Source organism: Cricetulus griseus, chromosome 5, assembly GCF_003668045.3.
Source record: "Cricetulus griseus strain 17A/GY chromosome 5, alternate assembly CriGri-PICRH-1.0, whole genome shotgun sequence".
NCBI classification, from domain to species: domain Eukaryota; kingdom Metazoa; phylum Chordata; class Mammalia; order Rodentia; family Cricetidae; genus Cricetulus; species Cricetulus griseus.
Window position 1 is genome coordinate 18,180,816 of NC_048598.1, and position 17,988 is coordinate 18,198,803.

Genomic DNA, 17,988 nt, shown 5'->3' on the forward strand with positions numbered 1-17,988 from the left:
TCATTCTTTCTACTTAGATTGTGAATTAGCCTTAAAGACAGCAATAATTGTCAGGGATGGCTTCTCAGACCTGTAATCTCAAAATCTGAGAGATAAAGAGACTCAAGTTCAAAGGCCCATCTGGTCCTTTTAGTGAGATTTGTGTCAGAAACAAACCAACAACAAACCAAAAACAAACCAACAACAAAATTTCATTTTGATAATAATTGTGATTTGAAGGCATTCAACATCTTGGGACTGATTCTAGGAAATGTACCATAAGATATCACAAAGGATCAGACAGTAAATCCTAATGACTTGATATTGATGAGCCCATGTGACTTAGAAGGGGGCAGTAGAATATTTCTCCAAAGAAGTAATGAATGAGTTTCTGAAGAATGCTCCCTGAAATCCCACGGTCTTCTATTGATGACATTTCCTTGAGTGCTTGTGTGATAAAGAGCTTTCATGGTGAACAGTGCTTCAGTTTGCATGAGTGTCCCTTAGAGGCCCAAGTGGTAAAGACTTAGGTGAAGTGTTTATCTAACTATTCTTTATCAATAAAAACTCGGGAGTCAGATATCAGGGTAAGAACTTGAATGTTCACAGAAACGGCAGAGAAGTGACCAGGTACCCCCCCCCCCCTCTTCTTCCTCCATCTAAAATGGCTGAAAATCTTTCTAAGCTCCTCCCTACTATTTCCTGCGTCTCTCTAAATGTCCTCAGTCCTCTCAGACCTCTATGGTTAATTTTGATCAGCTAGTAGCTAGCTCCAGCCTCTGATTCAAAAGTAAAACTTATTGGCAGTCTCGGGGAGTGTCAGAGTGTGATCAAAATATCCTACAACACTTAGTTGACAGTCTAGGATGCTATCAGGCGGTGAGGACACCTTTAAGAGGTGGGTCAAAGTAGGAAAGTAAAGTTAAGTTAGTGGGACAGTCCTTGGAGGAGGTATTGGACCTCACTCCATTCCTGTTATTGTGTTTCCTTCCCAGCCTGGCATGAGCTGAACAACTTTCTCTGACACTCCTCCCACACTCTGCCCACCACAAACACCACAGCAAAGGGCCAACCAGCCTTGTATTTGCCATGGCTTTCACAGCTTAGGGGCTGACCTAACTGGGGTGGGGCGTGTTCTGGGGTGGGGGGGCAGAGAAAGGACAGACACACATACAGGAAAGCTGGGATCAGATGGGTCATGTACTGTGCTTGAAACACACCGGTGGCAGCCTGGAAAGTCAGTGCATTTACTATAGACAGCAGGAATGAAGGAGAAGGCAGACAGCCAATCTTAGTAGGAAGTCTTGGTAGGTGAGCAGTCTCAGGTTGTAGTCACGCAGGAGGAGGAAGCTGTGGTTGATGGCTTCTACATACAATGTAAACATCTCAACTCTGACCAGAGGAATTGCTATTCTCATTGATCTGATGCATTGGAGTTTGTGACATGGCTGTTCTCACGTCAACAACACACATTCACTCATGACTTTATCTATTCTGCACATGCATTGAGTCCTCCAAACCTGTGAGCCAAAATTATCATTTCTTCTTTTGAAGTCACTTATTTTAGATATTTTTTGAGTAGTAAAAAGCTGGATAATACATAGTATAGAGAAAATCTCTGTAAAGATGTAATTTCTAGTACTCAGTGGGCCTTCAGCTATCTACACACACACACACACACACACACACACACACACACACACACACACAGCTTGCATGTCTTTGTTCATGAGAATCCGTTTCCTTGTTTACACATCACAGTAGGGTTAGAGTTGGTTTGATGAGCTGCACAAAACTCAATTTTCCTTCCCTGGGTGCAAAGAGATGAATTTCTTGCCCCCATTACTCTTCCATTCCTGTTCTACATACTTAATCAATGGAAATGTTCCTGCTTATTTTCACAAGGAGAAACTGTGATTTGAAGTGACTGGAGCTGCTCTTTGCTTGAGGTCAACACATGTTTGTGATACTGTTGCTTTGCAAACACACACACACACACACACACACACACGCACGCACGCACGCACGCACGCACGCACGCACGCTCGCGCACACACACACACACACAAAACAAAAATAGGGCTGCACTGCTGGCTCCCAAAGTTCCTAGAGTCTGCTCAGAACTGAGAGAACCACTAGAGACTGAAGAAAATATCAGCATGACCATGGGCTGTTTGTGGACTTGGGCCTTTCTTCTCCTTGCTGACCATCTAAAGTTAAAAGCTGCTCAGGGGCAATAGCTCTTTATACAATTTATTACCAGTCATCAAAGAGTATCAAATATGTCATTTTTTATTGGCTTCATTAATGAGTTTTTAGGAAACTTGAAGGAAAACAAACAACAAGGAGAGACACTCCTTTCTACTGCAAGGAAAATAAACGTGGTCATTCTCATCCTGTGAGAACAGGCTAGTGAGATTACCTGCCATCAAGGAGTTAACAAGTGAATCATTTTAAAATTCTGTATGTTGTCTGAAGCTCCAAGCACCTTTTCTTTTCTTTCTTTCTTTCTTTCTTTCTTTCTTTCTTTCTTTCTTTCTTTCTTTCTTTCTTTTTTTCAGTGAACCTTGTGGTGATTTCCTTCTAATTATTTAGTTGTCAGTAGAACTTACAAAACAAATCTGGGTGATTACTTCCTTAGAGCACACTAACAGTCTTTTCTCACTCAACAAATAAAAAAGCAGGCCCAAAGCAATTACATGGTTTTACAAAAATGGCTGTTTGGTGACAGGTAGTTTCCACAAAGGAGGTAGCTGACTCTGGAGTTTCCCACCTGATCACTTGGCAGTGACACCGCTTTCAGGCAGCTGTGTGAGTGTCTGGCTCTTATATTAGCAGTATGTATTTCCTTATTTTATGTTAGCATGCTGGATTGTTCTTCCACATGGATGGCTCAAATTAATAATGCCTATGTTATTCAGGAAAATTCACAGATACATTCTTATATGATGGCTTGAAGATAAACTTTGCTTCCGTAGTTCACAATTTAAAAAATGTACAAAGCACTCCACTGTGAATAGTGTTCCAGGTCCCCTTGTTACCCACTCAGTCACCCTGTTTGCCACTTCCTGGGCTACTGTCTTATTAGATTAATGTGCGGCTTTGAAAGTGCATTTTTGAATGCACAAGATCAGAAATTACACATATTTACCCCCTTATTTGTTTATTTGGGGTTGAGATTGAACCTCACTCATGTGAAACTCACATTTTAGTTTTTAGTGACAGTGCCAGCTCTTCTCCTTCTTTGTTGGTAGCCTGTTTACTGTGACAACAAATAGCTCTAAAGTCATGGTGGGTCATGCCAAAGGACTTTAGATCTTGTATCTGTAGGTTAATTATGGGCCTACTGCGTTCAATGGGGTCAACTAGACTTGGGGAGGGAGTTTCAGGTCAGCTGCTTTGCAAATCTCTCTCTCTCTCTGGCATCCTAGCTGAGGGACCATCAGCTCCCTGGTATGGTCCATCTTGCAAGCAGTCAGGAGCTACAGAGGACTGAGAAAAACACAGGGCACTTTAAATTCTTTTCTGTAACTAGTGTGTGTTCAGTTCCACACACATGTTATAGGCTAATGGAAGCCATGTGGCCCAATTAAGTGTCAGTAAGAGCCTGGCATGGTGATTCACGCTTATGACCCCAGCACTTGGGAGGGTGAGGCAGGAGGATTGAAAGTTTAAGGTTAGTCAAACTAGAGTTTGGGGCTACTTGGCAATACCCTATATATCTAAAAGACAGTCAGCAGGGTGGAGAAACATATTTCTCCACAAAAGTGGTAAGAACAGTGAATGCATGACTAGTTATTAGCTGAGCATGTGTAGTGTAGTAATATATGAAGGCAGTCAGAGTTATGTTTCGATGTAACCTGTCCCTCATTTCATCCTTTAAAAATTCACAAGTCAGCATACCTTGGTATATTTACAATTATCTAACCACCATGAGATAACTCTAGGACATTTATTTCACCCTTACCAGTCATTCTCTGTTCTCCTCTCCCTCTGCTTCAGTATCCACGAGTAGACTGTGTGATGAGGGAAGTCTTTCTGTGTATATGTTTCTCTTATTGGTTAATGAATAAAACACTGATTGGCTGATTGGCCAGGCAGGAAGTGATGCAGCTGGGCAGAATCAGAATATAAGCAGGGACAAACAGGAAATCACTCTTCTTCTCTTCTCTTCTCTTCTCTTCTCTTCTCTTCTCTTCTCTTCTGTGCAGACATGCTGAGTCAGTCACCATGTAGGACTTGAGAGGAATAACAGGTCTGGACCCTTTGTCCGGTAAGATTAGACCACATGGAAATTACTTAGATTGATAGAAATGGGTTAATAATTGAGTCAGAGCTAGCCAATAAGAAACCATAGCCAACAGCCAACAGCTTTATAACTAATATAGCATCTGCGTGTTTCTTTGGGGGCAGTGGGACCTAGACGGGCCTAGAAACTTTCACATAACAACTGTGTCTACAGATTTGCCTGTTATAGACATTTTATATCAATGGAATCATGCAATCCACTCTTTGTGACTGGGTTTTATCTTGCTTTTCACACTGTATTTAAGTTTCATCCACTGAATCTTGTGACATGTGTAAGTACATAATTCCCTCTACTGCTGACTAATCTTTTGGTATGTAGATATACCACATGTGATGGTCAGTTTAAATGTCACCTGGACACAATCAAGAATCATGTGGGAAGAGAACTTCAACAAATAATTGCATAGGTCAGGTTGGCTTGGGGGCATGTGCTTTCCCTCTAAGTTTACATTGCCAGCCTCCTTTTACTTTTGCAGGGGACAGAGTGTCATGATGTAGCCCAAACTGGCCTTAATTGTGGTCCCTCTGCTTCAGCCTCCCAACTAGTGAGATCTATCAGTGTAAGCCACCATGCCTGCCACATAATAACTTCTTATAGTTTTTTAGATGTTTTATTTCCATGTTTCCTATGAAGGATATTGGTGGAATGTTTTGCCTCTTTTCGTTTTGAAGATTCTCCTCTAATTTTGTGCAAAATTATTTCTCTTTTATCTTACTTAGTGTGAATTATTTATGCTTCATATTTTGCCATTTCTAGCGACAATTTAAAGATACCAACTTTCTAAAAATATTGATACAGAGACTTTTTATGTTGCTCAGGCTGGCCTGGAGCTCCTGTGTTCAACTGATGTTACCACCTCAGCCTCCCTAGTGCTAGGAGAGCATGAGGATGTCACCCATAATGGGCTGCTGATCTTAAGTTCAATCCAGTCACCTTCCTTAGAGGAAAACAGCTTAAGCAGAGAGCTGTGCTGTGGTTCCCAGAAAGCCAAATGTCCCACAGAAACACACAGCAGTGGGAGGATCTGGAACACCATTTAGAACACTGATACAGGGTCAGTGGTCAGCGGTTTGGCCCTTTTCTCTACTATGCTGGGAATGAGATGAGAATCACAGGCCTTTGAGGGCTCCTGTTTCCAGTGTAAAGACCTTACTCCTTTCATCTAGAGTGTTGGAAGGTGCGTTTTCATTCACTGCAAACCACCTCTCAATGCCAATGGGTATTAATCACTCAAGATCACTAAAGGGCTCTGCAGATTACTAAATGGTTCTGATGTTCTCGGTAATGCATTAGAAAAATGAATAAGGTAGTGGCATTATAACATAATTAAATTCAGCCCATGAGGCTCTACTGTGGCCATGCTTTTTAAGCAAGTTTTCTCTAAGAGCATACTGCTGTCTCTTCAAATCTGCTCCTGGGAGCAGATAATGCCCTCTGTCTGTGCAGGCTCTCTCACCTTGTTAGTGCAGGTTGTTCTGAGTGCTGTCCCATCATTATTTTCGGTGACAGGAACAGTCTTGCTAAATACTGACCTTGGGAATCTCCTGGGGATCAGACAAAGAAAAAAAAGATAAGAATACATTATGCAGCTCCAAGGTGGCTCAGCTTGGCATTTCCACTGAAGAATGATATGAATAGAACTTTGCTTGTATTTATTTAATTTCTTTCTCCTAAGGAGGCCAAAGAACTCTATAAATGTCACTGGCATCATCTGTGTGTTGCTAGCAGCACCAAAAAAACTCCAGTTTCTCTTTCGTTTCCTTTTTATTGTTTTTGAGACAGGATTTCCCTGTGTATCTCCGACTAGAATCAATCTTGCTTTTGAGGGTTGAGGTTGTATCTTTGAAGGGGATGACGGTTTTCAGGGCCCATCCTGTTTTGGCATGTCATTAGGTAAGTGATTACATTGCCACAATCTTCTGCCATGATTTGTTGTCCTGCAAGCCTGAGAGCAAAGCACCAACTACATGTGAACTGGAATCTTTAAATGTGAAACTGAATAAATCTCTCTTTTCTATAAGTTAACTATCTTAGGTATTATAATGACAGAAAGCTGACTTCCAGGGGAAGACATTTTAGCAAGAATGTATTAAGGTGATTAAGGACAGCCACTAAAAGACTAGTTATGGCATTTAAGGATTCAAGCTAAGAGATGATGGAGGCTTAGATTAAGAGGCAGCAGATGGGGTAGCATAGAATTATCTTGGGTAGAAACGTCATTTTGATAACTTTACAGATGTTTGTAATGCATCCTGATAACACATTCACCTCCTATTCTCTCTTCTCCGAGTTCTCCTTCACAGGTCTCCCACTTTTTCCTAACTAGTCCCTGTTCTTCTTCCATATCTTTCTTTGGTTTATGATCTACTGAGTTCAACAAGGGTCACCATGTACGCTCTGGTATGGAGCCATCCACTGGAGCATGGACAGCTCACCCACTTACCCTCCCTCGTAGTCTTCAACTGCCAATAGCTCTCTTGGGAGGGACAGGGAGAACAGAGCTAGCTTGATGTGGTATTTATTTTGAGATTCCTAATAAGACATTTTAATTGCTACTGTAAATGCGAAATGAAAAGAGATTACAGTTTAAAAATTTTCCCTGTGTAACTGGGTAAAAAAAAAAAAATGTTTCCTTAGTGTGAATGGGGAACTGAGACAGGAATCATTTTAGGGTCGTCAGGAGGAAAACTGGTTCTGTTTTAGATGCACCTCAACAGGAGGTGTGATAAAGTGTTACAGAGAAGATGCACAGGAGGCAGGTGGGAACAGGAGCTTGGGGGTAGAAGCAGGGTATCCTCAGTGTGTTGATGGTAGTTCAAGCTGTCGAAGTGACCCAGTATGTGTGTAGGCCCACAGAGGTGGCTCCATTCCATCTTGACTTGGGGTCTGAGAGTTTGGGCCGATTCTTGCTTCTTCAAAGTTAAACATCAGGATGTTTGGCCTAAGGTGTGGCTACTTGGTGTTTTGGGTTTTATGGAGGTAATTACATTTGTTTGTTCGTTGTTTCTTGGTAAGGAAGTATTTTTTCCTCCCACCCTTTTTGATTGGGGTATATAACAACTTTGAGCAATAAACTTGGGGTGGGTCCACAGTATTCACTGGATGCCCTCCGGACTCTTCTGTTTCTTGTCTATTTCTTCCCTCAATCGTCACGCCTCCTTTCAAGCACAGATGAACAAGTCTGCTGGACTGGACAGGTATGGTGGAAAACACTTGTCATTCTAGCCCTTGAGGAACGGATGCAGGAAGAGCACAAATTTGAGGCTAGCCTGAGCTATAAAGTGAGTTCCAGGCTAGCCTGGGCTTCACATACTGAAAGTCTGACTCGAGCAAAGCAAAGGAAAATAAAACAGTAAAAATGAAAACTAAAATGGAATAAAAAGACCAGAGTTGATATCTGGAAGAGACAAAGAAAGGGAGCCCACGGGCTTTGAGTTCCTTCTTAGGAATTCGCCAGGTACTTGGTAGCTTTCCAGGGGATCCACGTGATTCTTCACACCCCTGCGCTGTCTTTATTCAGAGACTCATCGGACACAATGGCGAACATGCTGATGCAGGTAGTAGGCAGCTGTTTCTGAGGAAGGTACTGTAAAATTACCAGGGAAGCCTATAGGCCCCTTTCCCAAGCCTTCTCTACCAGAGGAGGCTAGCGGGAAGACTTCAGTCTTCTCTCTAGGAAAGCTTCCTAATGCTCTGATGTGGTCCAGGGTAGAACCACATCAATCAGGCTTGAGTGTATCCCATGCTTCTGTGAGATGGAGAAGTGGGTTTTCAGGATGCTATGAAGTATCACGGACAAGTTCCAGAAAGGAAGGAAAGCCTTAAGCCAAGATACATCTTAGGTCCTGGAATGCTACATCCATTTCCAGGAAAGGCTGCTAATCAGAGACAGCACTCATTCTGACAACTTCCCAGATACTTCTCAATACACACCACGCCAGGTAATTGAGCAAAAATAAAAGCAAAACCATTTATTTATTTATTTATTTTGGTCAGGCAGGGAATAGCTAGATGCCATGTTTAAGAACTATGGTATTGTGAAGCCCAGTGACACATATTTAGTAGTTCAATAGGACCAAGAAAAGAATGGCTACAGGTACTTGGTCAATTGCTTGGGCAGGATTGGCTCCCAGATGGCTGCAAAATAGACTAAGAACTTCGAAAAGTATTCTTCAGGTATATGGTTAATGGACTCTGTCAATCAAAAGTAAGTGATAGTGTTCTGTTTCAGTTGGAAAAATTATCCCTGGAATTACCCATATCTTAGTTATTTTTCTGTTGTTGTGATAAGACCCATGACAAACACAACTTATAAAGGAAAGTGTTAAATTTTGGCTTATGGTTTCAGAAGGTTAGATTTCATGATGGCGGGATATGGGCATGGTGTGGAATACGGGCATGGTGGCAAAAACAACTGAAAGCTTACATCTTGATCCTAAGTAGGAGGCTGGGAGAGAGGGAGGGAGGAAAGGAGGGAGAGAGGGAAGGAGAGAGAGAGAGAGAGAGAGAGAGAGAGAGAGAGAGAGAGAGAGAGAGAGAGGTGGGTAAGTGGGTAGGGGGCCTGAGAATGGCATGAGACTTTTGAAACTTCAAAGCCTGCCCCCAGTGACACACCTTCTACAAACAAGGCCACAACTTTCTAATTCTTCCCGAATAGTCCCACTAACTGGGTCCATGTATTCAAACACATGAACATCTGGGAACCGTTTTCATTCAAACCATTACAACCCACAGTAAGAAAAAAAATATTCTCAGAGTCTAATATTTAAGGAGGGTTAGAAAAAGCCCATCCTAACTAAGCAGACTGAAAGGTAGAAACATTATAGAATACTCAGAGGACCTTAATTCAGGCTGCAAAGCTAAGCTAAACTCTTCATGACAGAGGTTGCCTTACGGCCATCTAACCAGTCAGAGCATCCTATGTTAATAGTGACCTTGGATAATATTTCAAGTTCTTAGACATGAATTTAGGCACATTTTTAGGCACACGTTTTAGAATATATTAAAAAAACAATTATAGGTGAGCTAACTAATTTGTGTAAACATTTCAGTTCCTTCAATTTTCCCTTTTGCTATTTTTTATGTGAGAAAAGGAAATGAATATAAATTCAGTAGTGCTGAGGCTTATTAGTTGGAAGAGCCAAGGACCATTGACAAGTAAAGTTTGTATGCCTAAGTGAGTCACAGGAAAGCAGACTAAAATAACAAGTGAGTTTGGGACTTGGAGTGATAACTGATGCTCCTACTCTGATACTACAGGCTTCACACCCTCTGAGGAGGGCAACTGTAGAGGACTAAATGCTAGCAAATAATGAAGGTCTCTGGGTGTAGCTGAGACAGAGGCAACTTCTGCTATAATCCCCTTTAGCCATGATCACCACACCCCCTTCTCCAATAACTCCCATTCAAAGCTAAATAGGCTCCCTCTTCTGCATGAGGATTTTCGTGATACCCACCTAGTCCCTAATGAATCCAGTGGGAGCACTTACTACAGCACCACTCATCTGTCATTGTAAATATTTCATGCCAACCCGATCCCACGTGAGGATAAAAGCATCTTAAGTCCTTATGGGAAAACAGGAATGCTTCACTTTCTCCTGGGCCATGCCATTTTCTAGTCAGATAACTGGAAATCGGAAGTAACATCTGTGGTCACCCAAACTGGCAAGCATCCTTAGGAGAATGAAAATACCTTAGTGAGCTTTAGCAGAGGCCATTCAGCTCTCCTCAGATTGCTTCAAGCCCACTTTCTTATTCAACTATCAAAACAACTCCTGTTGTTAGGAAGTGCCTCTCCATACTGTACTGAAACCCAGCTCCCTGTCAGGTCCACTAATTGCATTTAAGTTTGTCCTCTGGGCTTTGAAAGATTATGTTGGAATCCTTTTCCACCTGAGAGTCCTTTAATGTCCAAGACAGATATTGAAAACCACTAAGCCTTTTTCTTATGGACTAAATATCTTTTTCTTCAGACCATCAATGTCTTTGAACACCATCCTTACTGAGTCCCCCAGATTCACTGGGTTGTCTCTTCAGAGAATACTCATTTTGCTCCTCAGCCGGGGTAGACACCATGGTGCAAAAACAAAGAGTGCAAGCTAGGAGTTCATTTTGATAGAGTACTTGACACCTAGGCACTTGACACCTTTAACAGTCTGGATTCTTCTACTGAGAGCAGTGTCACATGATGGGTCCAACATGTAATATGACAAACGCACAGTGGTCTGCGTTTCCCTACAACTAGTTTTTTTTTTTCTAGTAATAAAGCTACATCATATTCTGAGGGGAAGATGTGTGTTCATTTTGAACAATATTAGATTTGTTTCAAATACAAAGAAAACCAACAAACAAGTGCTCTTTTCACCGATGTCCAATCATTTTCTTGCCCAGCTTGTACTCAGTATTAATTCAGTCTTCTCTCATTATTGTAGTTTATTCTGGCTGCCACAACAAAACCACCATGAATGAGGTAGCGTATAAACAAAATGTATTTATTACTCACAGTTCTGTGGGTTGGAATGTTGTAGATTCAGTGTCTAGTGAGGAACTGTTTCTTCACAGAGGGATGGATCATCCTGTACCTCCACAGTCCACTTTTACAAAGACATTCATTTATTCATCCATAGTTTTTAAGGGAAGGTTATACTACACAACCCAGGTTTGCCTGAAACTTACTATTGAACATCGGTTGGCTCCTTAAGCTTCTGAGCCTCCTGCCTCGGCCTCCTTAGTGCCTCAACATATCTGGCCCAACTAATTCCATTTATGAAGCCTCTGCCACTATAACCCCAGCATATCCCACCACTTTTGTGGGTCAGGACTTCAGTGGAAGGGGCCACAAACACTGTACTCAAGCAAAGCAAACTTGAGCCCTAATAGTTGTGTTTACTGGACTTCATTTTCTTTAGTTCATCTCACACTTCCATGGGTCTCCCATTATTATCCAGAACAACAGCCACTCCTTGTAGCTCTGGTCCCCACCCCACCCCCTACGTGTGAATGGGCTTACTGGTCTTTTTCCTGAGACCCTTTGCCTAGTCTCAGGTAAAAGAAGGTAATCCTGAGGACAAAACTCTGACTCTTCTCCATGGACTCTTCTTTCCCAATCAGCATTCTTTCTTTTGTGCCAGCCTTCATTTTGAGTCCAGCAAGCCATTTATTCATCACCATCCTGTCTTCAAACTGAACACAAAGCTTTACAAACAGCACAACAGTCTACAGTATTTCAGAAACATTGGATGCATTTCATTATCCCTTTCCTCTATGTATTAGCCAGAGTTTTGTTACTACTATAACACACACCGGGGACAATCAACTTAAAAAGAGAAAAGACTTGGTTAGACTCAGTTTTAGAGGTGCAAGCAGTAGATCCTTTGCTTTTCAGCCTCTCGTGCATTGAGCACCACTGCATTGCTGGGATGAGAAGTTCAGGAAGAGGCAGAGGCTTGTACTCATGTAGTCCCTTTAAGGACACACCCCGGTGACCAGAGGACCTCTCACTAGGCCTCAGCTCCTAGTTTTTCCATCACTTCCCAGCAACACTAAGCCAGGGGCCAGGCCATCAACAGCACAGCCTCTGAGGATATTTAAGAGTGATGGCACTTAAAGCATGATTTGCAGAGTCCCCAAGAATTGCATTTCCAAGTTTTCTCGGTCCCAGTGGCTTGAACTGCCCTGACTCTAGAGACCAACCCTGCTGAATGCCATTTACTATTTCTTCCATCCCCAGGATCTCAGTTACCTCTCTAGGTGAAGCTGCACAGTGTGGGAAGCACCAGGTTTGGCATCTAAAGGGTGGTAGGATTATGTTTCAGCTCAATTCTCCCAGATGTATAACACTGAGAAAGTAAGCATGTCATTGAAGCCCAGCTTCTTCATTTGCATCGAGTCCTAGCCTCTTACTGTTCATCAATATGTCATTGTAATTGTGACTGTCTTTATTCCAGAATTTCAGGTTGCTTTTCCTTGCTAAGAATTAGGAAGCCAAACAGGAGCTGGGGTGCTCTGTGCTTCCACATCTCCAGAAGTCATCTGCCTGTCAAGCCAGTGCCGAGTTTGGCTGTCACTTGATGAGAGTCCCAGGATGGACAGCTGTGGTCATGCCCTCCAGTCCCTCCTGGACACTGCCTCTTCTCTCTCACAGTGTAGTTATTACCTCTCAGTTTTCACATTCTGAGTGCAACACACTCCCTGATAATGTTCTCAATGATTATAGACAGAGGTACTCCTAGCATCTTCCCAGAAGAAATGATTGTGGATTTCTAGGCCACTGTTTCTCTCGATACGGACATCATCAATGTAGACTGTCCTTCCAAGCTTGATTAGCTATGCACTATTGCTCGTGTCCCTTGAAAGCCTGTGCATTGAAGGCATGGAGCTGTTGTGTGGTGGTGGAGCCATGAGAAGAAGGGTCTAGTGAGGTCAATGACGGTATGACCTCAAAAGGAACCCAGATCCCCTCTTCTATTTTTTTTCCACTTTTAAGACACAAGTGGCTCTACTGGCTTCATACCCCCTCTATCACAGGCCTAAAAGCAAAAAGCCAACTGATTGTAGACTTGGACCTCTGAAATCAGGTGCATACACAAGCCTTTTCTCTCTACAAGCTGATTCACTTAGACGTTTGCTATAATGAGAGAAGACTGACGAATGCACCTCAGATTAAAGGCGTTTTTTTTTTTTTTCAGAAGGACAAAATCTGACCCAGAACATGAGTTGATTTTATAGATGAAGGAACAGAAGATGAGGCTGTTTGCTTGCTGTTCCCTAGATTTTTAAGCAAAGGAGTCAAAGGCACAGCCTTTGGAAGCCTTCCCTAGTGCTGCGTCATCAAGTCTCTACACTCTTTGAATTCTATTCTGAACACCATTCAGAGCCTCATTGGTAACGTGTGCTCAATTACTGCACATTAACAGAAAGTGGCCAACATTGGAAAACTGGGTAATTTTGGAATTATTTTAAATCAGAACTTAAACATCTCTGCAGGAAAGTGAGAGGAGCAGACACACAATAAGGACAAATCCCAGTTTTCACTTCTCTTTTGTCTGATACTGGTGTGGATAATTAACAGGGAAATGGCCACAAAGTGGCCAAAGGGATTGCAGCAGTGGAGAATAATTCAACCATGAGTTTATTGTACTATAAATAATAGCAAGCTGATTGCAGAGAAGCTATTTCTTAGTGATCTAAAGGCACATGTCTTCACTTCCTTATATCACTTTTAAATCAATTATCCTGTAAAACAACAATGGGCTACTGTGAATAGAATTCCCTTTAGCACAGATCTCCTCTGCTTGCCCCGTGTCTCTTACGTTTCCACATAGTGAATAGCCTCATATTGACAATGAGCTTTCTTCTTGAAAATCAAAATGTGGTCTCCATGCTACCATTTAATAAGTGCTCAGAACATTCCTCTATGAAGTGGGTGTATGATGGGAAGGGGGGTTGTTCTTTGCCATGATGACCCAGAGGAAGCAGGTTCAAAGGGGAGGTCATGTCTGTCTATGGTGAGTCTTGATGCCACTCAGGTCAGTTCAGTATTGCTGACTGTTGTCCTTCCAGTCTGAGCCAGAGGTTCACAGTGCTCACGGTCTCACCCCATCATTGGGGTCATAAGTAACTACAGTTCTACTCTCTGTCAGACACACCCTCCATGTCTGATGATGGAGCAGGGGACAGAAGAGGAAATGTCCGAACCATCATTGAAATTTTCTAGAAGGAGAAAGACAAGTGTAATCTATAAACAAGCTGCAGTCACACTACAAGGAACAGATACTGAATTAGTATAAGAAAGTAAAGAGAGTACAGATAGGTTGGGTTATTTTATATAAGATTAACATAACAGTCCTCATTGAGAAGGTATCCTTTGAGATAAGAACGGAAGAACAAAACCAACATCTGAGGGCAGACCATTCTGGATGGGAGCAACAGCCTGTGCAAATGCCCTGAGCCACCGGATACTTAACAATGCATAAAGGATCAAGGGGACCCTGGGGCTGGAGCACGGTAGCCAAGTGTGCTGGCTTGTCTCTGTCAACTGACACAAACTAGATTCAGCTCAATTGAGGAATTGCCTAGGTCAGTTTGGCCTGTGGCCATGTCTGTGGGGCATTTTTGTAGGAAGGACTAGCTCACTATGGGGGATGACATCCCAAGAATGGTGGTCCTGGGCTGTCTAAGCGATGCAGCTGAGCAAATCTGCAGAAGCAAGCCATTAAGCTGAGTTCCTCCATATTCTCTGCTTCAGTTCTTACCTCCAGGTTCCTGCCTTGAGTTTCTGCCTTGACTTCCCATGAAGATGAACTGTAACCTGTAAGCCAAATATTCTTTTTCCTTCCCCAAATTGGTTTTGATCACCATTTTATCACAGCAATGAAAACCAAACTAGGGCACCAGGTTAGCACACCAAGTTGCAATGTGGCAACAACAAATTCACACAATCCTACTTATTGTAATTGTCTTAAGGACATCTTTCATTTTGAGTGGCTTAGAGTCCTTTGGGAGATGTTAGGTTCAGAAATCACATAGCATTTACACTTGAAATGATCCCTTTGAATGCTCTCCATGGATTGGATGCAAGGCATAAAATAAAGGGGGGCATTCTTGCCCAAACTTGACTGGAGACTCCTTGAGGAAAGGATACCTACTGTGCTTGTTCAAATTCTTTGTAGAAGAAAAATAATAAACTTTCATTCCCAGTAAATAAATAAGTACTTTTGGGATGAAAATTCATGACTACACTAGTAGGCAATAACAGGAAGCCTAAGCTCCCAATTATTTATAAAAATAGACACTAGTTCCGGTATTTCAAAAGTATTAACATAATTAGATTTCTTTCCCAAGGTAAAGTTAGATCCCCAATATTGAAGTTAGATATGAAGTCAAAAGCTTTAAAATGTCTTCTTTTGGTGGTGATACTACTACTAGTAGGTTTTTTGCTTGCTGGCCAGAAGTCCTGTCTGGCATATAAAATGGGTATGCAACCACATTCAAGAATTTTATTTTCAAACAAAAATATTATAACATATATGGTTCATAGAGAATATAGTAAAATGAATTTGAATGACAGTTGAGAATTATGTCATATATATGGTTTTGAAACAGAAAAAAGGCCCAGTAATACCCATGCTTGTTTTTCTTATTTACACCATACAGGTCTCCATTACATGAGAAAATTAAGAAAGAGAATATTAAAATCTAGGATACATACAGATTTGGGGAGATCTAGGGTGTTTCCCAGAGTCTCAATCTGAAAAATGGGAAATCCAGAAAATTTTAAGGTGATAAATGTAATATTTTCTCCCTTACATAGTGACACGTGTTCTGAGTTGTTGAGTTGTTTGTCCTTAGTTGTTTCCTGGCAACTGTAACTAGCCTTACAGACTCCTTCAGGCCATTTCATGTAGGACAAACTGATGAGCACACCCAGTCCCTCTAAACCACAGTAGATAGGGCAAAGGGGAGAAGCTGATGAGGGGGTGGAGAGAGACAGAGAGAGAGAGAGAGAGAGAGAGAGAGAGAGAGAGAGAGAGAGAGAGAGAGGGGAGAGAAGCAGCTTTCAGCTAGTGTAAGAATACCAAGGAAATATTCGAAAAGGTTGGAAACAAAGAGCATTTTGCTGAACAATGGAAAGATTTAGGGAACCGGTAAAGATACTCTCAGGTTCCTACAACTTCCTAATGTCCCAGAAAGCTGACAAATACTCTTCTCTTTCATGTCATTCTAACCTTTGAGGAATTAATGGCAGGGACCTGAAGAGTAGTAATTCAGGGGTATCAGCAAACCCAGACCCTTTGTGATTCTGTGAACCCCCATAGAGGATAAGGACCAACTGAAGCCAAGTTCCTCTGAGCCCAGCCAGACATCAGTCATGGTCTTTCAATGTCACAGGTGACCAGATTGTTTCCCTTAGGTCCAAGCCTCCAAATTCCTGCTTCTCCAACTTAGGGGAGTGCAGTGAGAGCCACAGGCAACAGAAGAGGCGCTGCTGAATTTTGGTCCTGGCTATTGCCTTCAGTTCTGGGATATTCCAGCATCCCTCTGTGCTGCTACTTAAGCATAAAGATTATCAATCATTTGCTTCCCTAGTTCTGCCAGAAGGGTCGCCAGGTGCACGACGCAGACCTGTCAGTGGTAGGGGGCCTTATCTATCCATCCACTCACCCACCCACCCATTCACCCACCCATCCACCCACCCATCACCAAGCCCTTCCTCCTGCTTAGCTCACTTTGACTTCTCCAGGCCTTACGGCGGCGCAGGCGGGGCGCGGGAGCGTGGGCTGGCCAGTGCGGGGGACAGGGCCTGTGCTCCCGAGGGGCTGTGGGGTCGGGAGACCAGGGACACCCAGGGGTGTGGCGGCGGCAGAGCCGAGCCCGTCCGAGCCGGCACCTTCGGGCGTCCCTGGGCCACGTGACTGTCGCCTCCTCCCTCCTCCAGTCGCGCGCACGGGCCGGGCGTCTCGACTCCCGCGCGCGCTCGACTGGTCCCAGTCCCCGGGAGGAGCAGCGGAGGAGGGAGCGAGCGAGGCGGCCCGGGGGAGCGGGCGCGAGCGGCGGCTGCCGGGGCCGCCTGTGCACCGCGGCGAGGGTGGCGGTGGCCTGAGCAGCGCGAGTGTGATGAGGCTGCTCTGCCTCGCTGTTCCGCTCGCCGCCAGCTGACAGCGCTTGCCCGCAGCACGCCCGGAGGGGAGCCGCGGGGCCGTGACCTTGGCCGAGGAGGTAAACGGAGGGGGCGGGAGGGGAAGAGGCGGCGTCACCCGGAGTCCCTGGGACCCCCGGCCCGTACCCAGCCCTCACCCTACTCCGGCGGGAGCCACGTTCCCCCGGAGCCGCGCGCCCGGCCGGGCTGGGGCGCTGCGCACGCCGCGGTCCACGGTGCTGAAACTGCTGCCCGGTGCGGCCGGTGCCTCGGTGCGGGGCAAGGCTGCCTGCCATTTGCTGCCTCCGAGACAGAGCGAGGGCCGAGCTGGATGAGCTGGGACTCAGCCCGCTCTGATTGCTCCAGGCTTGTGCAGTTCGCTTGCTCTCCGAGGTGAGCCAGGTGATTCGCTCAGGATTTGACTTCCCCACTAGCCTCCAGTTGCCTGGACCTAATTAGGATGCTTTCTTCCAAAGATTTGTCAGGATTAGGTCCAGACTCAGGGCTCTGAGGGAGGTAGGAGCAGCAGAGGAACCATGGGCTGGCAGTGAAGGCAGATCAAAGTGGAGAAGCCTCTGCCCGGGCTGTGTGGGGAACGCGAGGAATGGAGAGAACACTTGTGGGGATGGGGCCTCTGACTTGCCTGCCATGGGAAACTACTGGACTACTACTGGGAGAAAAGTGGGCTGCTGTGGGTGTTGGCTGTCGCCCTTTGAGGAGAACTATCAATGGGAGCTGCAAGTATCCGAGAGAGCTGTGTGTACTAGGGAAGCGCAAACCACAGGGTTTTAAGTGAGTACCTAACACTTTTAATAAGAGAGTGTCCACAAAATGAAGTCCACAGAAACCTTAGTCAGATGTCTTATTTCTAACTGGAAGGTTGTCAGTTAAAATTTCTTGGGACTACTACAGCTGCAAACTCCTTGCTTTTTTTTTCTTTTTCTTTTTCTCTTCTTTTTTTTAAAGTCCCTGTCCTGCATCCTCCAGTCAGCCTGGGGATGACAGAATTCTCCCTGTGATTGGGTACTGTGAGCATGAAGATGAGTCAGGGGAGTCTGTTCCC

The 17,988-nt window shown here is 43.9% G+C and overlaps 2 protein-coding genes across 3 annotated transcripts in view; one reads left to right on the forward strand and one right to left on the reverse strand.

Annotated features, from left to right (window-relative positions):
- Positions 1-4,268: 4,268 nt before the first annotated feature.
- On the reverse strand, positions 4,269-17,221 carry LOC113836109. The gene is made up of 2 exons (XM_035445306.1): positions 16,516-17,221; positions 4,269-5,832 (listed from the first exon to the last, which is right to left on the reverse strand). The coding sequence occupies exons 1-2, from the start codon at positions 17,219-17,221 to the stop codon at positions 5,741-5,743; spliced, it is 798 nt and encodes a 265-aa protein (XP_035301197.1). The 3' UTR covers positions 4,269-5,740.
- The window catches only part of Rgs7 (regulator of G protein signaling 7), a 372,764-nt gene continuing 371,491 nt past the window's right edge, over positions 16,716-17,988 (forward strand). Inside the window, exon 1 of one of the 2 annotated variants that reach the window (XM_027418903.2) lies at positions 16,716-17,005. The gene's annotated coding sequence lies outside the window, so the exon portion shown is untranslated. The remainder of the gene's footprint in view (positions 17,006-17,988) is intronic. The other variant, XM_027418904.2, reaches the window with a different exon arrangement.

Bases quoted from the DNA above. Each gene is read 5' to 3' on its own strand.
- LOC113836109 (XM_035445306.1), bottom strand. From the start codon at position 17,221: ATGGCAGGCAGCCTTGCCCCGCACCGAGGCACCGGCCGCACCGGGCAG. The intron at 5,833-16,515 runs GTGAGCTAAGCA...TCTGATCCCCAG, and splicing joins TAAGGCCTGGAGAAGTCAAA to GAGATTCCCAAGGTCAGTAT.